The following is a 17,166-nucleotide window of genomic DNA, read 5'->3' as shown; positions in this document are numbered from 1 at the left end:
ATATTATTAAGCTTCCAATTATTTATATGAATGAAATAAAAGAACCTGATATAGGTACACATATTTTACATAAATGGATTGTTGCTGACTCTAGTTTATCTTTGTACATTGTCTAAACATTTATTTAGTAAATTAAGCACATTAAGCCATACTTATACAAAGTACAAATTTTAGTGTTACCGCAGACAACACAAAAAAACTACAGTGAGTTCAATTAAGATGAAATAGGAAGAGACATATACACTAAATGTCTATAATCAAAAAAAAATAACATGGTACAAAGCTGTTGTAACATCTAATGACACTTGTACTTCACCTCCACTTCCTAGAGCACAATGATAAAATCAGAAGTGTGCTAAAGAGGCTCCGTAGTTTGACTAGAGTGTCATGCAGAGGACATGAATCATTGTTCAAAGATTCACTTATTTATTCAGGGCTCATTTACAAAGTAACTGTCTACAGCACTTTATATCATTAAAAATTAAAGTGTAAATAATATTAAGAAGAAATTAAAAAATCTTATTAAAAGCTTCTTATAATAAAGTCTTCGAGTCCTGATTTAAATATATCTAGTTACTTCAGTTACCTAATACTGATCAAGAGTAAGTTCTAATGTTTAGAAGCATGCTACTGCAACTTATCTGTAAGGGTAATTTATTAAGATCACTATATAAGGCTTTCTATTAATCTAAGAAAGAAAAAGTAAAGATATAATGAGGTGTTTTAATAGGAGCGAAATTCAGGTAGGAATGCTTTCACAATAATATTCCTTAAATGTATATATACAGACTTACAAGTATCTTTTTGTGCATTAAAACAGAGTTCAGAATGGAACACACTACTACATGGAGTATGGCAAAATCAACAGCATGGTTATTGTTTATGTAATGTAAAGCTGAATGTCATTATGCATAAATTTGCTACTAAACAGACTGTACCATATTTCTTACTGTCACCGGGAACAGATGTATTTTTCAGGCCGGATATTCTATTCTTTGCCTACTAACTTGCTAAAGAAGCTGAAATATCCTCCAATTGATTTCCATATCAATATGGATGCTTACTGGGCCTCGATGAAAAATGTCCTCCGCAAACACACCACCACACTGAATACTACAATGCAGAGCAACATTGCTGAAATACGGGGCAACCTGAAAGCTATTAAAGAGGAGCAGGAAACTGAGCAAGAATGGCTAATCTCTACATTCCACCATATCCCATCACAATATGGAGTTGAAGGCTCTCTGTAAAGAAGTTGCTGACTTAAAAGACAAACTGATCGATGAAGCACACTGGGCTCAAAATAAGGGGCTTAGAAGGACAATCCGATGTACTTCTTCCCAAACCTCTCAAACTTTGCCCCAGAGATCATGAAGGCTCATTGTGTGTACACTGGCCAAGCTGATGCTGCCAACATGTGGCCTCTTATAATACAATATCTAAGGTTTTCAGACTGCCAAAAACTTCTGTCGGAGACACGCTATGTTCAGAACTTCTATTTTGAAGGCTCACGGATCCGCTTCTTCCCAGATTTTAGTTCAGTTACTGCACAGGTCATGGCCCCAGTTTCCCAGAAAGCATGTGCCGCCAATCGTCAGCCATACTTGCTCTATCCAGCAAAGCTGGAAACAAATCTTTTCGACTCACCCTCTGAAGCACTTGCAGTGACTGACAACTTCGTTTCAACCGGCACTTTCATGCTGTGGAGATCTCGGCATTCACTCCGTTGCACCGTTATAATCTGTACATTGTTGGTCAAGTTTTGGCTGTTTTCTGTCTGCCTTACCATTTGTTTTTGTTTTTAATTTTTTATTTGGACTGTCCTTTACATTTTTTATATTATGTCAATATTATGGTATGTTCGCATACACTGACATGGAATTGGTGGACTTACCTGTTTGATAGTTTTGCTGCGGTGGTGGTGTTCCTGCCTGATGGCATCTTCAGCATCATTGTAAGTCACTAGGGGGCTGTTCCACGAAGCGATCTTATAAAATCGAGGATTATTTTTAATAGCCTCGCTTGAGTTAGCCTAACAGTTCACTTCAGGCTCATTGAGTTCCACGAACAAAATTTAGGTGTATTTAATCTCCGCTAATTCAAGCCAAGCTTGATAAGCGAGGCTCGTGCGCGTCCATGCGATATAAAAGGCAGCCTTGTTAATCGATGCTGGATAAGTAAGAATGGAAACTAAGGAAAGAGCTGCATTTGTTTCGCAGGCGGAGCAAGAATTATTATTACAAGCCTATGAGGACTACAAAGCTATAATAACTAGAAAGGGGAACACGAGCTGTATTATCAAAGCTAGTGAGGCTGCATGGCAGAAAATAGCTGAGAAGTTAAATGCGTAAGAACATGATTTTAGTAACTATTGTGTTAAGGATGTCAAACTATTTAACAACTAAATGAGAACAGTTTCAAGCCTTCAAAATGTATAGTCATTAAAATTTCCTTTTACATATGCATTTTGTTACCAGTTGTAAGGTACTTTAAGGTTATTTTAACACATTGATAAACAGGACAGCATGTTAATTATATGGGTTCATCTTAGATAAAAAGTGATATATAATTGTAATTATTAATATAATTATTAATAATGCTTGGTTTCAGGATCAACATGAGTGGAACGAAAAGGTCCTGGCAGCAAGTGAAGAATGCGTCATTATTGGCATACGCTCCTGCTGCAGTATTGCCACATTATGCAAAACTGCACAGGCTACTACAATGTCACACGCTCTGTCTGGTGTAACTCTGAGATGCCGCAGGCAGTTAAACCTGGATTTTAACTGTCCAAATGTCATTTCAATGCATGCCCTTGTCTTATGGGCATGGTTGAAATGTCTTTCTGCTTGTGTTGCAGGATCTGTATATGGTGTGAGAAGAAACGGTAGACATGGGTATCCTCTGTCACCAAGCAGCACACCAGGAAAATTCCTATAATGGAAAGTAGACACATTAGACTGTAGTATAATAAACTATAGTATATTTGTGAATTTTAGTTGACTTGCCTTGTCTGAGGCTTTGAGCCAGTGAAGACTCATGAAAAATTCTGGCATCATGTACTGATCCTGGCCATTTTGCCACAATGTTTGAAATTAGATGTTCAGCAGTGCATACCATCTGAAACATTTTAGGAAATGGTAATGACATACATTGCTAATGTTGGACGACTACACTTTCACCTCTTGTATATAAATGTGAGATATTATCTGTACTTACCTGTACATTAATACTGTGATATGATTTGCGGTTTATGTAATCAGGCTCTTGGACCTGCTGCAGCCTTTATCCTCACGTGTGTACAGTCAATGGCTCCAATGACGTTAGGAAAGCCTGACAAATTAAATTCAGTTACTTATCAGGTAATAATTTATGTGCTGTAAATAAGTAGATGTTTAAAGATTAAGCACCATTAATTCCAAAGAAAGTTTCCTTAATGGCAAGAATTCCTCGGTGGCCAGGAAAGGTAATGAATATATTTAAAAAGGACTTTAATGCAACGCAAACCTTCCTGATTTCACGACACACTGTAGCTTTGCTTAAATGTTCAGCATCCCCCACACTGTACAGAAATGAACCACTGGCAAAATAACGCAAAGCGATACACAAAGACTGTGCAACCGTAAGGGCTTTAGAGCGACGTGTGTTTTAGAAATGTAAGGTTCCAATAACTGACACAAATATGCAATACTGTGTCTACTAAATCTATAGCGCTCGTATAAATAATCATCCGCAAAATGCAACGGATCTATCCTGGGCCGAAGTAATTGTGGAACCTGTTGCCTTAAAGCTCTACGAATGAGCCTCGCTCCCTCATCAACTGGATTATGAATAAATGGGCACGCCATGGTTATTCATGTAAAAGCCTTCAATGGACTCCTTGTCATTTTATACTTTCTAAGTAATTAGAATCACCTGCATGTAATCTGTAATAATTCTATATTGGAGGGTCGATGTGTGCGAAAGAGGGAGAGAATAGCAGCAGAATAATCCCAGCCCCGCAGAATGTCATGCTGTGACATCACATGGCTTGTCCAATCATATTCATCAAGCTAAGCTAAGCTTCACAACTAACCTGCCACGGAGCAGGCTTGTCCAAGAGCATATATTGGCATAGTAATTAAGCGGAGCTTCAGGTTAGCCTCGTTCGTGGAACCGAATTTCGAGAAATTAAACCGGGATTATCGAATTAAGCCTGGATTTTGAGGTTAGCTCGCTTCGTGGAACAGCCCTCCAGTGTCACATTTAATCCTCTCCCTCTGTTATTTTGTTTTTTGTGTTTTTTTTTTCTCTGCACCACATGTATCACTTCAAGATATAATTAATTCCTTTTCATTAATTATGTGGTCGAAGTTCCTACAGGGGTTATGTTTTTTTGGCCTGTCTTTCTGCTTTCATTTTCTGGTAGTTCCTTTTTATTACACTCCTAGGATGCCAGTGTCCAGGGGCGGTTTGTTGATCGGGTGGGGATGGAATGTGATGTGTGGGTATTGGGGGTGGTTTGGGACATCACTGCTTGCTTCTGCTTTTATAAGTTTACTTATTGTGGGGTCCATAGCACTGGGGTCGTTTGTGGACAGGTCAGGGTGGGTTTGGGAGAAAGCCCGAGCTGGGTAGTCTCTTGGTTTTTATGTTTATGACACTACTAACGGCATACTATTTCTTCCATTTTTGTCATTCCATTATATTTTCTGCCAGTCTCCTTTCTTAGTTTAATTATGGGAAAGCTTAACATTATTTTGTGGGATGTCAGGGCCCTGAACTCAGTTTAGCGATGCTCTTGCCTCCTCAATCTCCTCCACCGTCACCACATGGACATGGCTTTAATTCAGGAATTGTCCCTGTTGGCAGCTTGCAGCATCCTCCTTCACTTGCTCTAAAAAATGTGGTGCACCTTACAAATTAAGGTTTTGAAATTGGGTAGTGATGACGCGGGTATATTTTGTTACTTGAAGTCCGAGCTAGGAAGTCATAAATTACTCTTCGTTTCTGTCTATGGCTTTATGCCATATCGCTCCTCCTTTCTCACTGACCTTCTTCTCAAGGTCTCTGACCGTGAACTTCTGGTCAGCCACCTTAAACTCATTGCTAGACGGATCTCCACCACTGTTCGGCAAGCGCACACCTTACTTTACATATTCTTTATGTAATTTCACTGCCAATCTTAATTTAATAGACTCTGTTTGGTTACTTAATCCTTCAGTCAGAGAATTCTTTTTTCTCATCCCATCATAATTCACAGTCTTGCATTAATTATATTTTCATATCACGCAACCTGGTTTGTTTGTCTCATCTGCTATATCTGACCACAGGTTTATTCATTTACTTCATTCTGTTTTTAACATCTCACCCTCCGACATGAAAATTCAATACGCCTCTTCTGAAAAAAAAATCATTTTGCGAACAACTAGCTATCAAACTATCTTATCATTCAATATTGGCTCTGTAGTTAATGCAAGTGTCATCCAAGTGGCAATTGAAGGCTTCATTCTGGACTTTACTATCTCCTTTTCCTCACATTTGGCACATATGAAACTCCAAAAAATAAGATATCGAGTCTAAGCTTTCATCCTTAGAAAGTGCATGGCTCCTTGTGGTTAATAAAGCAAAAATGAATTACTGATTGCTAACATGATATCCAAACTTAAAAGCCTTTTAATCCAAAGAGCCAAATTCTTTATCTACCATAAGAGGGCTTGCTAATATGTCTCCAGGGCCTGCCCGAGCAGACTTTTTGCTGCTAGGTTTAAGAAAAAATCCTCTATCAGCTCCATAACTTCTATCCATAGTAAAACTGGCTTTATTTCTAATGATTCCCAGATAATAAATTTGTAGATTACTATGCTAAACTCTGATACCATTCCCTCAGATATCAAATCATTCCTTAAAACCCTTCCACCCCATGTCACACTAAGGAAGAGGCTTCTTTTCTAGATGCTCCCATCTCTTTGCCTGAACTTAAGATTTTGCACTCAATGAACACAGGTAAGGCCCCTGGGAAGGATGCCTCAGGTCATTTCTACATTCTGGAAACTCTTGGCTCTTTCCCTTTTGGAGATGATCAGTGTAGCCGTTGCCTCTGGCCATTTAAACCCTAGTATTAATATTGCTGCTATTACTCTACTTTTGAAGCGTGGTAAAGACCCTACTCTGCATCAGAGTTACAGACCCCTCTTTCATTAATACGGATACAAAACTGCTAGCTAAAGTTCTGACCTGCCGATCACAGAAAGTCATTAGTAAATTAAACCACCCAGACTAGTCTGGTTTCATACGTTCACGATTAGCCTCAGATGTCATTATGCATGTCATTAATTTCGCTTCCTCCCTTCCTAGCCCTGCAGCGCTCCTTTCCCTGAATGCTAAAAAGGCTTTTGATTATATGAATTGGCAATTCTTATGGCAAATCATAAACAGAATGGCTTCAGTCTTTATAATTCTGTTGTTTAAGTTTCTGTTTATAAGTTTTATAATTCTGTTGAAAACTCTTTACTCCTCCCTCTCTGCAGTTCTCTTAATACAAATATCTTGCATAGCGGTGCTAGGCAAAGCTTTCCTTTGTCTCATTTACTCTTCAGCTTAGCTCTTTAACCGCTCTCAATTGCTAGCCGTAATTTCCAGCTTCTAACTCCTATTGCAATTTCAAATTCCACTCATTTAATATCCTTATATAGGTAATGCCCTGACTGACATTCCTTTTGTGCTAGCACTTTCTGTTTCCAAAATTAATTGTTAATTAATTATTCTCCCTTACCCCTCAATATTATGTGCTGTCAATTCTCCCTACCATCCATCATCCTTGTATCAAGTAGTATAAGATATTTGGGAGTTGATATTACTGCCTCAGTCTCAGACATATCTAATAACTATTGCTGCATCTTCACTGATACAAAAGCCTCCCTAAATACCTCTCTTTTCATTCTTAGTTGGCCATTATCACAAAAAACCTCATTAATTCCACGCTGCCACTTCCACCTCCTACTAAATATTAGTCTGAAGTTAGGTCACTGATCTCAAGGTTCCTCTGGAATGGCAAGAGACCAAAACCATTAAACATTCGAGCCTGGTTAGAGACTGATTGAGTACAGGGTTTTTACCCTCTGCCCTATTTTGTCATGACTGTGTCCTCCTCACCACCCCCTTTTGTGGCTCCCTATAGAATCCTCCCTTGCTTTTCCACTTTCTCTTCAGGGTGCTCTGTTTACTTCCTTGAAGTCTAAAGCCACCAAACTTTGCTTGGGACCTATTTTGCCATATGCCATCAACATGTGGCTTTGTGTGAAAAAATTACTTGCACCCTCTGGAAAACAACACTCCCGCACTCCTGTACTTCATAATCCTGCTCTCGCAATAGATGGCCGGCCATCTACTATACAGGGTGGTTCAGATCTAATTATGTAGATCCAGATTGTCTGGATGACTTTGATTTATGTGGGGACGATTCCAGTTCGCTGCAAAGACGATTCTTCATGTCGTCAGTTTGCACACTTCTCGATGGTCTGGGATTTTTTGGGTGATTTTCTATGTAATAAACTTAATAAGTGATAGCGTAATGAAAATTGCATAATTAGATCTGGTTCACTCTATATATTTCCTCCCTGGTAGCGTCCTGGAATTAGAGTGCAGGGGATCTGTTTAATAGCTTGGGGGTTATGAAGTTCCAGTCTTTACAAACACAGTTTAATCTCCCTGGTTCCAGTTTCTTTTTCAATCTTTAACACCAATCAGTGCTCAGAACATGTGGGATTTCCCTAACTACGCCCCTACCAAATCACTCATTATATTCTGTTTTGTTCTTTCTCTCCAAAGAAAAAATGCCTTTCACTGAACTCTTTACTTTGCAAGGCATCCTATATATCTCTACCTTTAATCTCTCTTTGGCCCAGAGCCATTTCTTCTCTCCCTTCACCACTTTCATGGAACACAGTCCTCTCCGTGTAATGTTTTGTTATAGAAACCCAAACTACATACACACAAAAAAATAAAGAAATAGGATGTCAATTTCTAAAAAATTGGCAATTTTAAAATCCCAATATTGTTTCTTAAGTAATAATTAAATAATTGCATTTTTTAAATACTGCGTAAAGGATTACACCAGATGGAAGTCGGTGACTAACCATAAAATCAAAAAAATAGATTATGAAGCAGCAAGTTAAGGATTAGAAAAGATGCATGAATGGGCTCTTATGAGAAGTATTCAGTTTGCATGGAGCCTAATTAGGCCAGCAACACTAATTCATGTAAAGTTAGGGAAAGAATGCATGGAAGAATATTTAAAATCATTTGATAATGGCTCAGAACAAGTAGTTCTTTGAAGTGTTTATCTTATTTACAATGTAGTCCAGCTTCTAATAACCTGGATCTCCTAAATAAGAGAATATAGAAGCCTTTTGGGTAGAAATAACTCTATTTATGGTGGAAAAATAAATCAGAAAGTTAGTTAAATTCACTGTAGTAACGTGTGTTAAATTACTGATTACTTTGGATTTGTGTGTTTCTGATTCAATTAACAACATTTATGAACTAGGAACTGTACCTTGAATTTTCAGTGTTAATACCCTTAATAGGGTATATCATGTCTGATATGTATGTCAAGCTGCATTAGCATTTATGTATGTTCCAAAATGCATTTTTTAAATGATCTTTAAATGCATTTAAGGCATCTTAAAAAGTATTGTAAATATATTGTAATATATCTCAAATAGGTTTGAAGGTATCTTGAAATGACACACTGTTGATTTTGAGATGTCTCAAATAGAGTTCAACATAACTAAATGCACATCAATATATTTTGAAATAAGTTCTTGTGCATTTTGAGATATCTAGAATGTAATTCAGTTTCTTTATGCACCCTGAGTTTATATCCAGTTACATTGGTAATGGCTATTATTGCATTATAAACTTCCTGCTTTTGGAAACATAGGGCTAAAATCTTATTAGCCTTCTCTTTGTGTTCATAATAATGCTGCAATTTAGAAATAAGTTGCTCATTTTCTTTTGTTGTAAATAGATTAAATCAAGAGATCTGGTATATTCATAATCTGTTTTGGAGATCTCTATAGTCTGTTTTGAAATCTTCAAAAACTCCAATTTTATTTTTATGAGAGGGAGATAAAATATTTTTTCCTTTTAAAACTACCTTCAGAGTTTACCAGAATGTTCCTGTAGCAACCAATGGGGATGCATTTAGCCTCTAAAAAAAAGTATTGATTTGTTTGGAGATCAATGCTATAAAAATCTCATCTGCTGATGGCCAAGGATTAGGATGGCAGTTATGAGTTGAGTATGTAGGGCATAATGATATAACATCCAGAACAAGAGAAATATGTTAAGAGATGACAGTAGCATTGTACTTACAAGACTTGATAGGGGGGGATATTATCACTAAACAGATATTCTAACCATGATGTACTAACAAGAAGAATGAATAGTCTCTGGGATTTGGATCTAAAAATCTTCATGGCTTTGATAGATTGTGATCCATAATCAATTGTGTAATTGTCTTTGCAGTTTTAGATATTAAAGTTGCTATTGTTGAGGACCTATCCAAGACTGGAACTAAAATGCAATTAAAATCTTTAGCCAATATACTTTGAATTAATGGAATTACAGGAATTAATGTAAAAATATTTTGCTTAAATTCTTTATCGTCCATATCACCACATACAGTATATTTACCAGTTACTTTAGATTGGAATATGTCCTCCATCTCCCAGACACAGCATCCTTCAGGATCAGATATTATGTCTCATACTGCAAGTGAAATTGTTTTATGGATTAAAATTCCCTCACCTCTGGTGTTCTTATTACAGCTAGAATGAACAATTTGGCCCATCAAGTTTCAGTCTGTCAAAACTGGTCCTTACCTGTTAGGTGAGCCTCCTCTAAGATTCATATATTGGCTTTAACACATGTGAGATGGGAATACTTTTTTATATTTAGGGTGTAATTGAGGCCTTTATTTCTTAAGCTTATAAAGTTTCATGATTGATTGGAAATGTACTGCTTCTGAATGTTAGGAGACATTTTGATCTTAAATAAAAGCAGTGAGTTATTTCAAATTTTAGCTTTTCAACATTATAAAATTTACTTTTAAGGTAGGTTTTACCTTTAGTTCTAGTTCTATGGAGGGACTGTTTTTGAGCTCATACATTTCCTTCGATAAGCACGTTGCTAGTACAACTCCACATTTTAAAAGACTGCTAACAGTATTTTTGACAAACACTTTGAATCTGTAGTTTTTCTCAGTTTACTCCAGTTGTGGGTTAGCTAAACACTTCCTCACCTTTTAGTTTGTTTGTCATATATTTTACCTAAGGTTGATTCTTCTGATTTTCAAATGATAACATTTTTGCTCCAGTGTCAATTTTGAACTCAAACTCTTAGTCAGTTCTTACCAGTTTCACAGGTAAGGGATTTTTATAGTTTGACATTTTTCCAAGAAAATAGGTTCCTTGTTGCTTATCTCAATATGTTTACCTCATTGATCATCTGGTTATACAAAACTGCAGAAAAATAACACATTTTCTTCAACAACATTCAAACAATTTTTTTCTTTTAGTTGTTTCAACTTTCTGTCTCTGCATTTCCATGTTCATGGCCCTTTTTGTTTTGCTTTTATATTATAGAGCCCTTCTCATGCATAATTTGTTGTTCATCCCCCCCAACTCTTACACTTGCTTGCCCTATCATTTTGTTGTATGCTGCTGCTAATGTCTTGCCCATTTATGTCTGTATTTACCTACTAATGTTGTAACAACAGCTCAACTGAAGAGTGTACAGCTAATACCAGATGTGATGTTGGGAAAAGAAGATATCTCCTAGTTCAATATTCATGTCTTTAGCCTCTGCCAAATGAACTAGTACTCTAAAGAACTGAGTAGAATGCCATACTTTCTTCTTCTCTTTATTTATCTTTGTAGCTGTTTTGTAGCGCTAGACGCATAGACACCAGTCAGATCATTGTTTGGGATAATTAAAATGTTTCTGGTGGATAAACCTTCCTGACACAATGTGATATTCGTCATGCATTGGAATTTTATTAATGATACCTTCAGTATGTTTTAAACATTCAGACAGAACTAATCAATGATATTGTGAACTAGTATCCAACTTACAGCAAAAATTAGATGAGAGCAGATTCAGCAATATTGTGCCAGGAAGTCGCACATTGTGATAGCCAACAGCCTAGCCAGTATCCTTCTCTTTCCTACTTACCACCATTTAAATCACCTAAATTTGGTCTCTGGATAATATTTTGCCTTTTATATCTTTAACAGTCTTTCCTTCTTTGCAAGTTTTCATTTTAATAAAGATTTTTTAGGTTTATAATATGCTTGAGTTATTTTTTTATTTATTTTTTTGTAAGGGGGGAGTATACACATTTTTGATAGCATGCAGGCACTGAACTGTATCCCAGTTCAGTTACTTTTTGTACTCTCTTCCTTTCCCAGCATGTGTGAGTTCTTCTGGCTTGGGTTTCTTTGAGGGATTATATTCCCAAAACGTATTGTTAGGCTGCCTGATGCCTCTAGACAGACCTGATATGTCTGAGTGAAACCTGATGGACAACCTATAGTTCATTGCTGTGAAAAAATCAGTTTGTGTACTGACAAAAGACTTGCAGTATAATGAATCTCAGATCAGTTCACTGATGATCTATGTATGGGAGATTGCAGAAAGGACGAGATATAAAAGAAGGAAATTGCAGGAGCTTAATCCAAAACTGAAATCAAATTTATTTAGTCATATTTCTATGTTCTAACATTTTATTGTGATGTGTACACTCTTCTAAAGTTCTATTTGCGCAATTGTTTTTTCTAGTAATTGTTTATAAATGTTACTTATTGTTCTCTTCTGATACTTTTTTTTCTGTCATTACTGCCTGGTAACACGAAGAAACTCAGCGTATACATGCTTTAAAAAAGCACTGTGGGTTTTGTTTAACATTCATATGAAGTTGTGCAAAATAAAAGTGTTTTATATCACAATATTGACTCTTGCATATTGGTTTTTATTAAATATCGAAATTGAAAGTTTAATATATTGCCCACCTCTAACTCCAATAGACTGGCATTTTGAAAGACAAAGTGCAGAGTTATCACTATTATTGTTTGCCAGAGAAGTCTCATCTTTTAAGAAAATATTTCTCTAATGCATGTTAGAGTAGATTGGTGTTGTGAAGTTCTTGCTTACAGTCTTCCTTAGAAACAGTAAAAAAATGTATAAGTTATAAATTACTTAACAGTATTATAATATTAAACAGACAGTTACCATATTTGTGGACAATTTTATGTTACAGAGTAATGTGGTAGATAGTAGTACCTTAGAGACCTTCAAAACTCAGTATGTTATTTTGGAGAAATTGGGTGAATAGGATTGATGAGTGGTATTGGGCTGAATGGCCTGTTCTTGCCAAATTTATAATTAACAGACTTGCAATTATGAATGCATTTTTAAGTCTTTAGGTATGGGCAGTTCTGATCCTGTATTGGTTACCTTACAACAGGTGAAGAACTAAAGACTTTGCTGACTTTAATCCAATGAGAAATCAAGCAAGATGACACCTTTTATTGGCCAACTGAATCGATTACAATATGCAAGCTTTTGAGGCAGCTAAGGCCCCCTTCTTTAGGCATATCGTAATCAGCAAATTGTTTACAACCTGCTTGACTTCTCATTGCAAACATAATGGCTAACATGGTACAATGCCCTACTACTACTGAGTGTAATCCTCAATTGTATTCTAGCGTTCCTGAGCAAACAGACAGTGTTAATGTTGTCACTTAGTTATTTTCTGACAACAGCTCACAGTGAACAATTAATTAATATTTTAATTATTAAAAAATATGTTCCTGTTTTGTCTGAGTTACTACTGGTTTAGCCTTCACTGACTAAATTTGACCTAGAAGGAATGTATTTTAAAAGGTAGCTTGTTGTCAATTTATTCATGGCTTGAACCCTCTATAGACAATGACTGTGTTGGTGTGAATTCTGTGTAAATCTGTTCACAACAATGACAGGTGACTTTAGATTCAAGAGGTGAATGAACTAGAACTGTAGCACCATTGTATCAATCTTACTTATGACATTGGCAAAACTAAGGAACTGGTTTTAGAAAATGACAACCCCACTGGTTTAAAGGGGTCATGCTTTGAATTACATCAGTGCCACTGCTGTAGGCACACCCTTAAGGCTTTGAGTTGGTTTAGCTGCATACCTCAAAATAGAATCATAAGGTATCACAGATTTTTTGTAACAATAGTCTACACCATTATTAGATAAGAACTTTCACAAACCGAAATTATTTACACATGTTCGCTCAGAAAAGCCAGGCAAGATAATAGGACTGCATACAACTAATCTGCACCACTGGTGTTTAAAACATTTTTTTCCTTTAAACAATAATACTTTTAAAAATAAGTTGCAATACTTCAATTTAGGTTATTTATGGATTTATAATTAGAAGTCAGATTTGTTCAATAATGCCACAACAATTGTTTTATTTTTGTATGCATGTCTCAGAAAAATAAGTAAATGGAATTAGTTTAGCACCAAGTGTCAATATCTGAATAAATGAGAGTTGTAGTCCTAATTTTTAAATATATTTGCCTAATGTAGACTAAGCTGGTTTTGTTAATTATATCTTGACAAGGGAACACATACTGAATAAATCTGTAATAATTTCCTCTACAAATCAGACCCCTGGAGTTTAGAATTAAACCGGTGGTCCATTCCTTGTTGTGCCACATTATGATGTAGCTGGTTTGGTAATATATAAATTAAACAATTAAAAAAAAGGTAACATTAATGTCAGTTAACATATAGTCAGCTATTTTCTTGTTTTTCCCCAGATTTTCTCTCTGCTGCTTTGTGAAAGTCCTACTTAATGCTCTGATGGGAGACTCCGGAACAAGACGCTCAACTCTAGTCTCCAGATTGCCAATATTCAGAAGAAATACAGGCAAGAGGCAGGAATCCTTGCCATCTTCTCCCTCCTCTGGCAATGCAAATGGTGTTCATACTTCCTCTTCCCCTTCCAGCACTAACTCTAGTTCTAGCAGCACTGGTAAACGCAGAAGCATATTCAGAACTCCATCTATTGGCTTCCACAGCAAAAAGAGCATTGAACACAAGCTTGACACTGCTGAACCTGTGGATCTCTGTTTATCTAATGGTAGTCAGTCCTCAGCTTCTGGGTTGGAGAAAGGAGATTCAGAAGATGGTGTTAAGTACAAACCAAGGCATTCATTTGGCTTTGGAGGTCACAGAGGTAAAAAAATCACCAGGTCTCAAACTGAAGATTTTGAAAGGGGAAAGGAACAGTCTATCAATAGGAATGTATTTATCAACTGCATCAGTTCAGGAACGAATGAAGGAGATGATTCTGGTTTTTTGGATGATTATAGTAAGAGGGCATCAAAACACTCCAGCAAAAAGCTGCTGCTACCCAAGTCATTTTCATCACACTACAGGCTTTCGAAACAGAGTCACTCATTATGTACAGTGAACCACCCAAGAGAGTCCTTTAAAGTGTCAATGAACAGTGAGCATGCTAACTTGCAGACTCCTAGTTCATGTCCCAGTGAAACTCCTGAAACCTCTCTGCCATCCCCTCTGTTTTCATCAGATCACACCACTGCACATACACCTTCTGAATTTATTCCCATAACTGAAGACACTGTCTCAGAAGCAGATATATTATTAAAGTGTAGCCCTGTAGTGTCCCATCATGATATTGCTACCTCAGATGTTTGGGAAAACCAAGCCACATCTACAACAGAATCAAACCCTTTGCTGTGCAAAGACAGCATTCAGCAAACGCTCACAAGCACTTTGAATACAGAAAGCACTAAAACTGTATTCAAGAAGGAATCCCTTGAACTCCATGTTTCTGAAGAATGCATTGAAGATGAGAAAATATCAAAAAACACAGAAAGAAATGTAGACCCTTGGCAGATTGATGATCTTTCACAGATCACTAACAATGCTTACTGTAGTAGAGCTGCTCATGTTGTGGTTGATACAGACTCTGAGAGGACATTCAGAAAAGAGGTTTCACAAGCATCTGTAACTGTAAAGCCTGACATAAGGCAGTGCTTTCCAAGAAGTTCGCACACAGGTAATACCACTATGTTGTACTTTTAGTTTTGTTTAAAGAAATTTGTTATCACTCATCTTGTCATAACGCAGATTATGACAGTTTTCATTTATTTGCCTTTTGCATGTGTAGCAAACAAAATTGTATGTATAGTATTGTGAATATAATCTTTGCACAATGCTTGCTTTAAAGGTGTCTTAATTACATGTTTTTTTCATTAGTATTTCTTTTGGTTGATTCATAATATAACTTAACAAAGAAGTACATGATTTAAAGTTCCATTCAGTGGAAGTTGATTAATGGTTCATAGGGCCATCTAGTGGATAATAATATTGTGTACTGCAAGTTTATGAAATCTGACAATAATATTTTACCATTCTGACATAATATAGTATTGTATAATATTTGAATTTGTGTATAGATACTGTATGTATGTTGTGATTATATATATATATATATATATATATATATATATATATATATATATAATGCACTTGTAAATATATGTTTCACTCTGATTCATGTTTCAGACCCTCCGATAATACAGAAGCACAGATTTACCAAATGTTTTAACCAAAAAAATTACAGTAGACAGGTTGTTACGGTAGTCACAAAACAAAATAGATCAATAAAATACTACATTGAGCCTACCCTGACTAAGGGCCATATGGATTCCCTTTTATATTTTCTGAAATTTTGTTTTAGGTTTTTCTGGGGTTTTTTTGGTATTTATTTTTCTGTGATTTGGATTTTTACATTATTTTTGTTGCATAAAATTTACAGTATACTATAGATTCAAAGAAAGAAAAAACAACTGTAACATTATATTCTTAGTTTATTTTTTTAAACGTTTCACTTAAATTGCAAGTACAAAATCCAGTACAATTGGAAAACATTTTCTGCTGAAATTTGCAGCCTTAATTATCCTAATTATTTCACATAAATTTATAGTAGTAAAATACCATAAATGTTTCATAAATTAATATTAGTCAAGGCATACTTGCAAGACTAAATTAATGTAAACATTTTGAGCTTTTCCAAAAGTCCTTATTTAATTACTGCATGAACAAAAAGCTGCTTAATTTGCATATCTCTGCTATATTTCTTATAGAAACATCTCTCTATTATAAAAGAAAATCTTGAGACGAGACTTTTGCCAAGAGATTTTGTCAATTTCCACCCTCCTCTCAACCATTTACGCCCATGGTCCACTCACCTCTCATTCGTGTGAATTCTTTTGTCAGACACAGTTCCTGCACTCACAGCCCGTATAAATTTTTACGTTTTCCCTCACTTTAAGTTCCCAATAAAAAAAGACATTATGTCTAAATCTTATTGATGAATTTCATCCCGAAGGGTCATCAACAGAAGAAATAAGTCTCTAATGCAACATGAAACATACATTTCTTTCATTTTATTATGTTTTACTGTTTTTTACTATGGTTAATTACTCGCTCTAATGTAAAATAGTTAGTTATATTATGCATATGTAACAATTCCCATGAAAATAATAATATTTTTAAATTGTACTTCCGCTTCCCCATATGTGAGTGTCAGATCCGCGAAGTGGCTAGCGGGTAGCACCAGCCTGGGGGTTGGTGAGCAAAGCAAGCAGGGGGCAGTGCCCCCTAGTCTCCATTAAAATACACAATAGTTGAGTAGAGTTTCAGCAAGCTCTATCTTATACTTGTGGAAACTCCTCTTGGTGTCAGCTGAACTCACTGATAAATATATATTAGGTGAAGCTTGTTCAGACCTTCGTCCTGTTCTAGTTTAAGACTGTTAGATTAAATCAATAGACAGGATACTAAATTGTATTTGAAAGCAGATTCTTTATTCTTCCTGTCAGGAGACAACCCAGATGCCAGTGAATCCATACTCACATTATGTTTCAATACATCACATCCCCCCTTAACTTGGACTAACACTTAATCATCAACCGAAAACACACAAAAAAAAAGTCACCTCTTGTTTTCTCTCATCCTTGTTTACAGTATTTACTTATTTTTCTATTGACACCTCTTTAGGGTAATTCACTTAATAACAAATTCTAAGTTTTCCAGGCA

At 36.0% G+C, this 17,166-nt stretch overlaps 1 protein-coding gene across 1 annotated transcript in view; it reads left to right on the top strand.

The window, feature by feature from the left end:
- Nucleotides 1-17,166, top strand: part of ccser1 (coiled-coil serine-rich protein 1) — a 1,005,229-nt gene that overhangs the window by 218,308 nt on the left and 769,755 nt on the right. The window contains exon 2 of the mRNA XM_039752885.1: nucleotides 13,854-15,121. Within this exon, the coding sequence (XP_039608819.1) occupies nucleotides 13,897-15,121 (1,225 nt within the window). The 5' untranslated portion in view covers nucleotides 13,854-13,896. The remainder of the gene's footprint in view (nucleotides 1-13,853; nucleotides 15,122-17,166) is intronic.

Source organism: Polypterus senegalus, chromosome 4 (assembly GCF_016835505.1).
Source record: "Polypterus senegalus isolate Bchr_013 chromosome 4, ASM1683550v1, whole genome shotgun sequence".
NCBI lineage: Eukaryota > Metazoa > Chordata > Cladistia > Polypteriformes > Polypteridae > Polypterus > Polypterus senegalus.
Note: the sequence above shows the minus strand (reverse complement) of the source record. Positions and strands in the feature narration are given on the sequence as shown.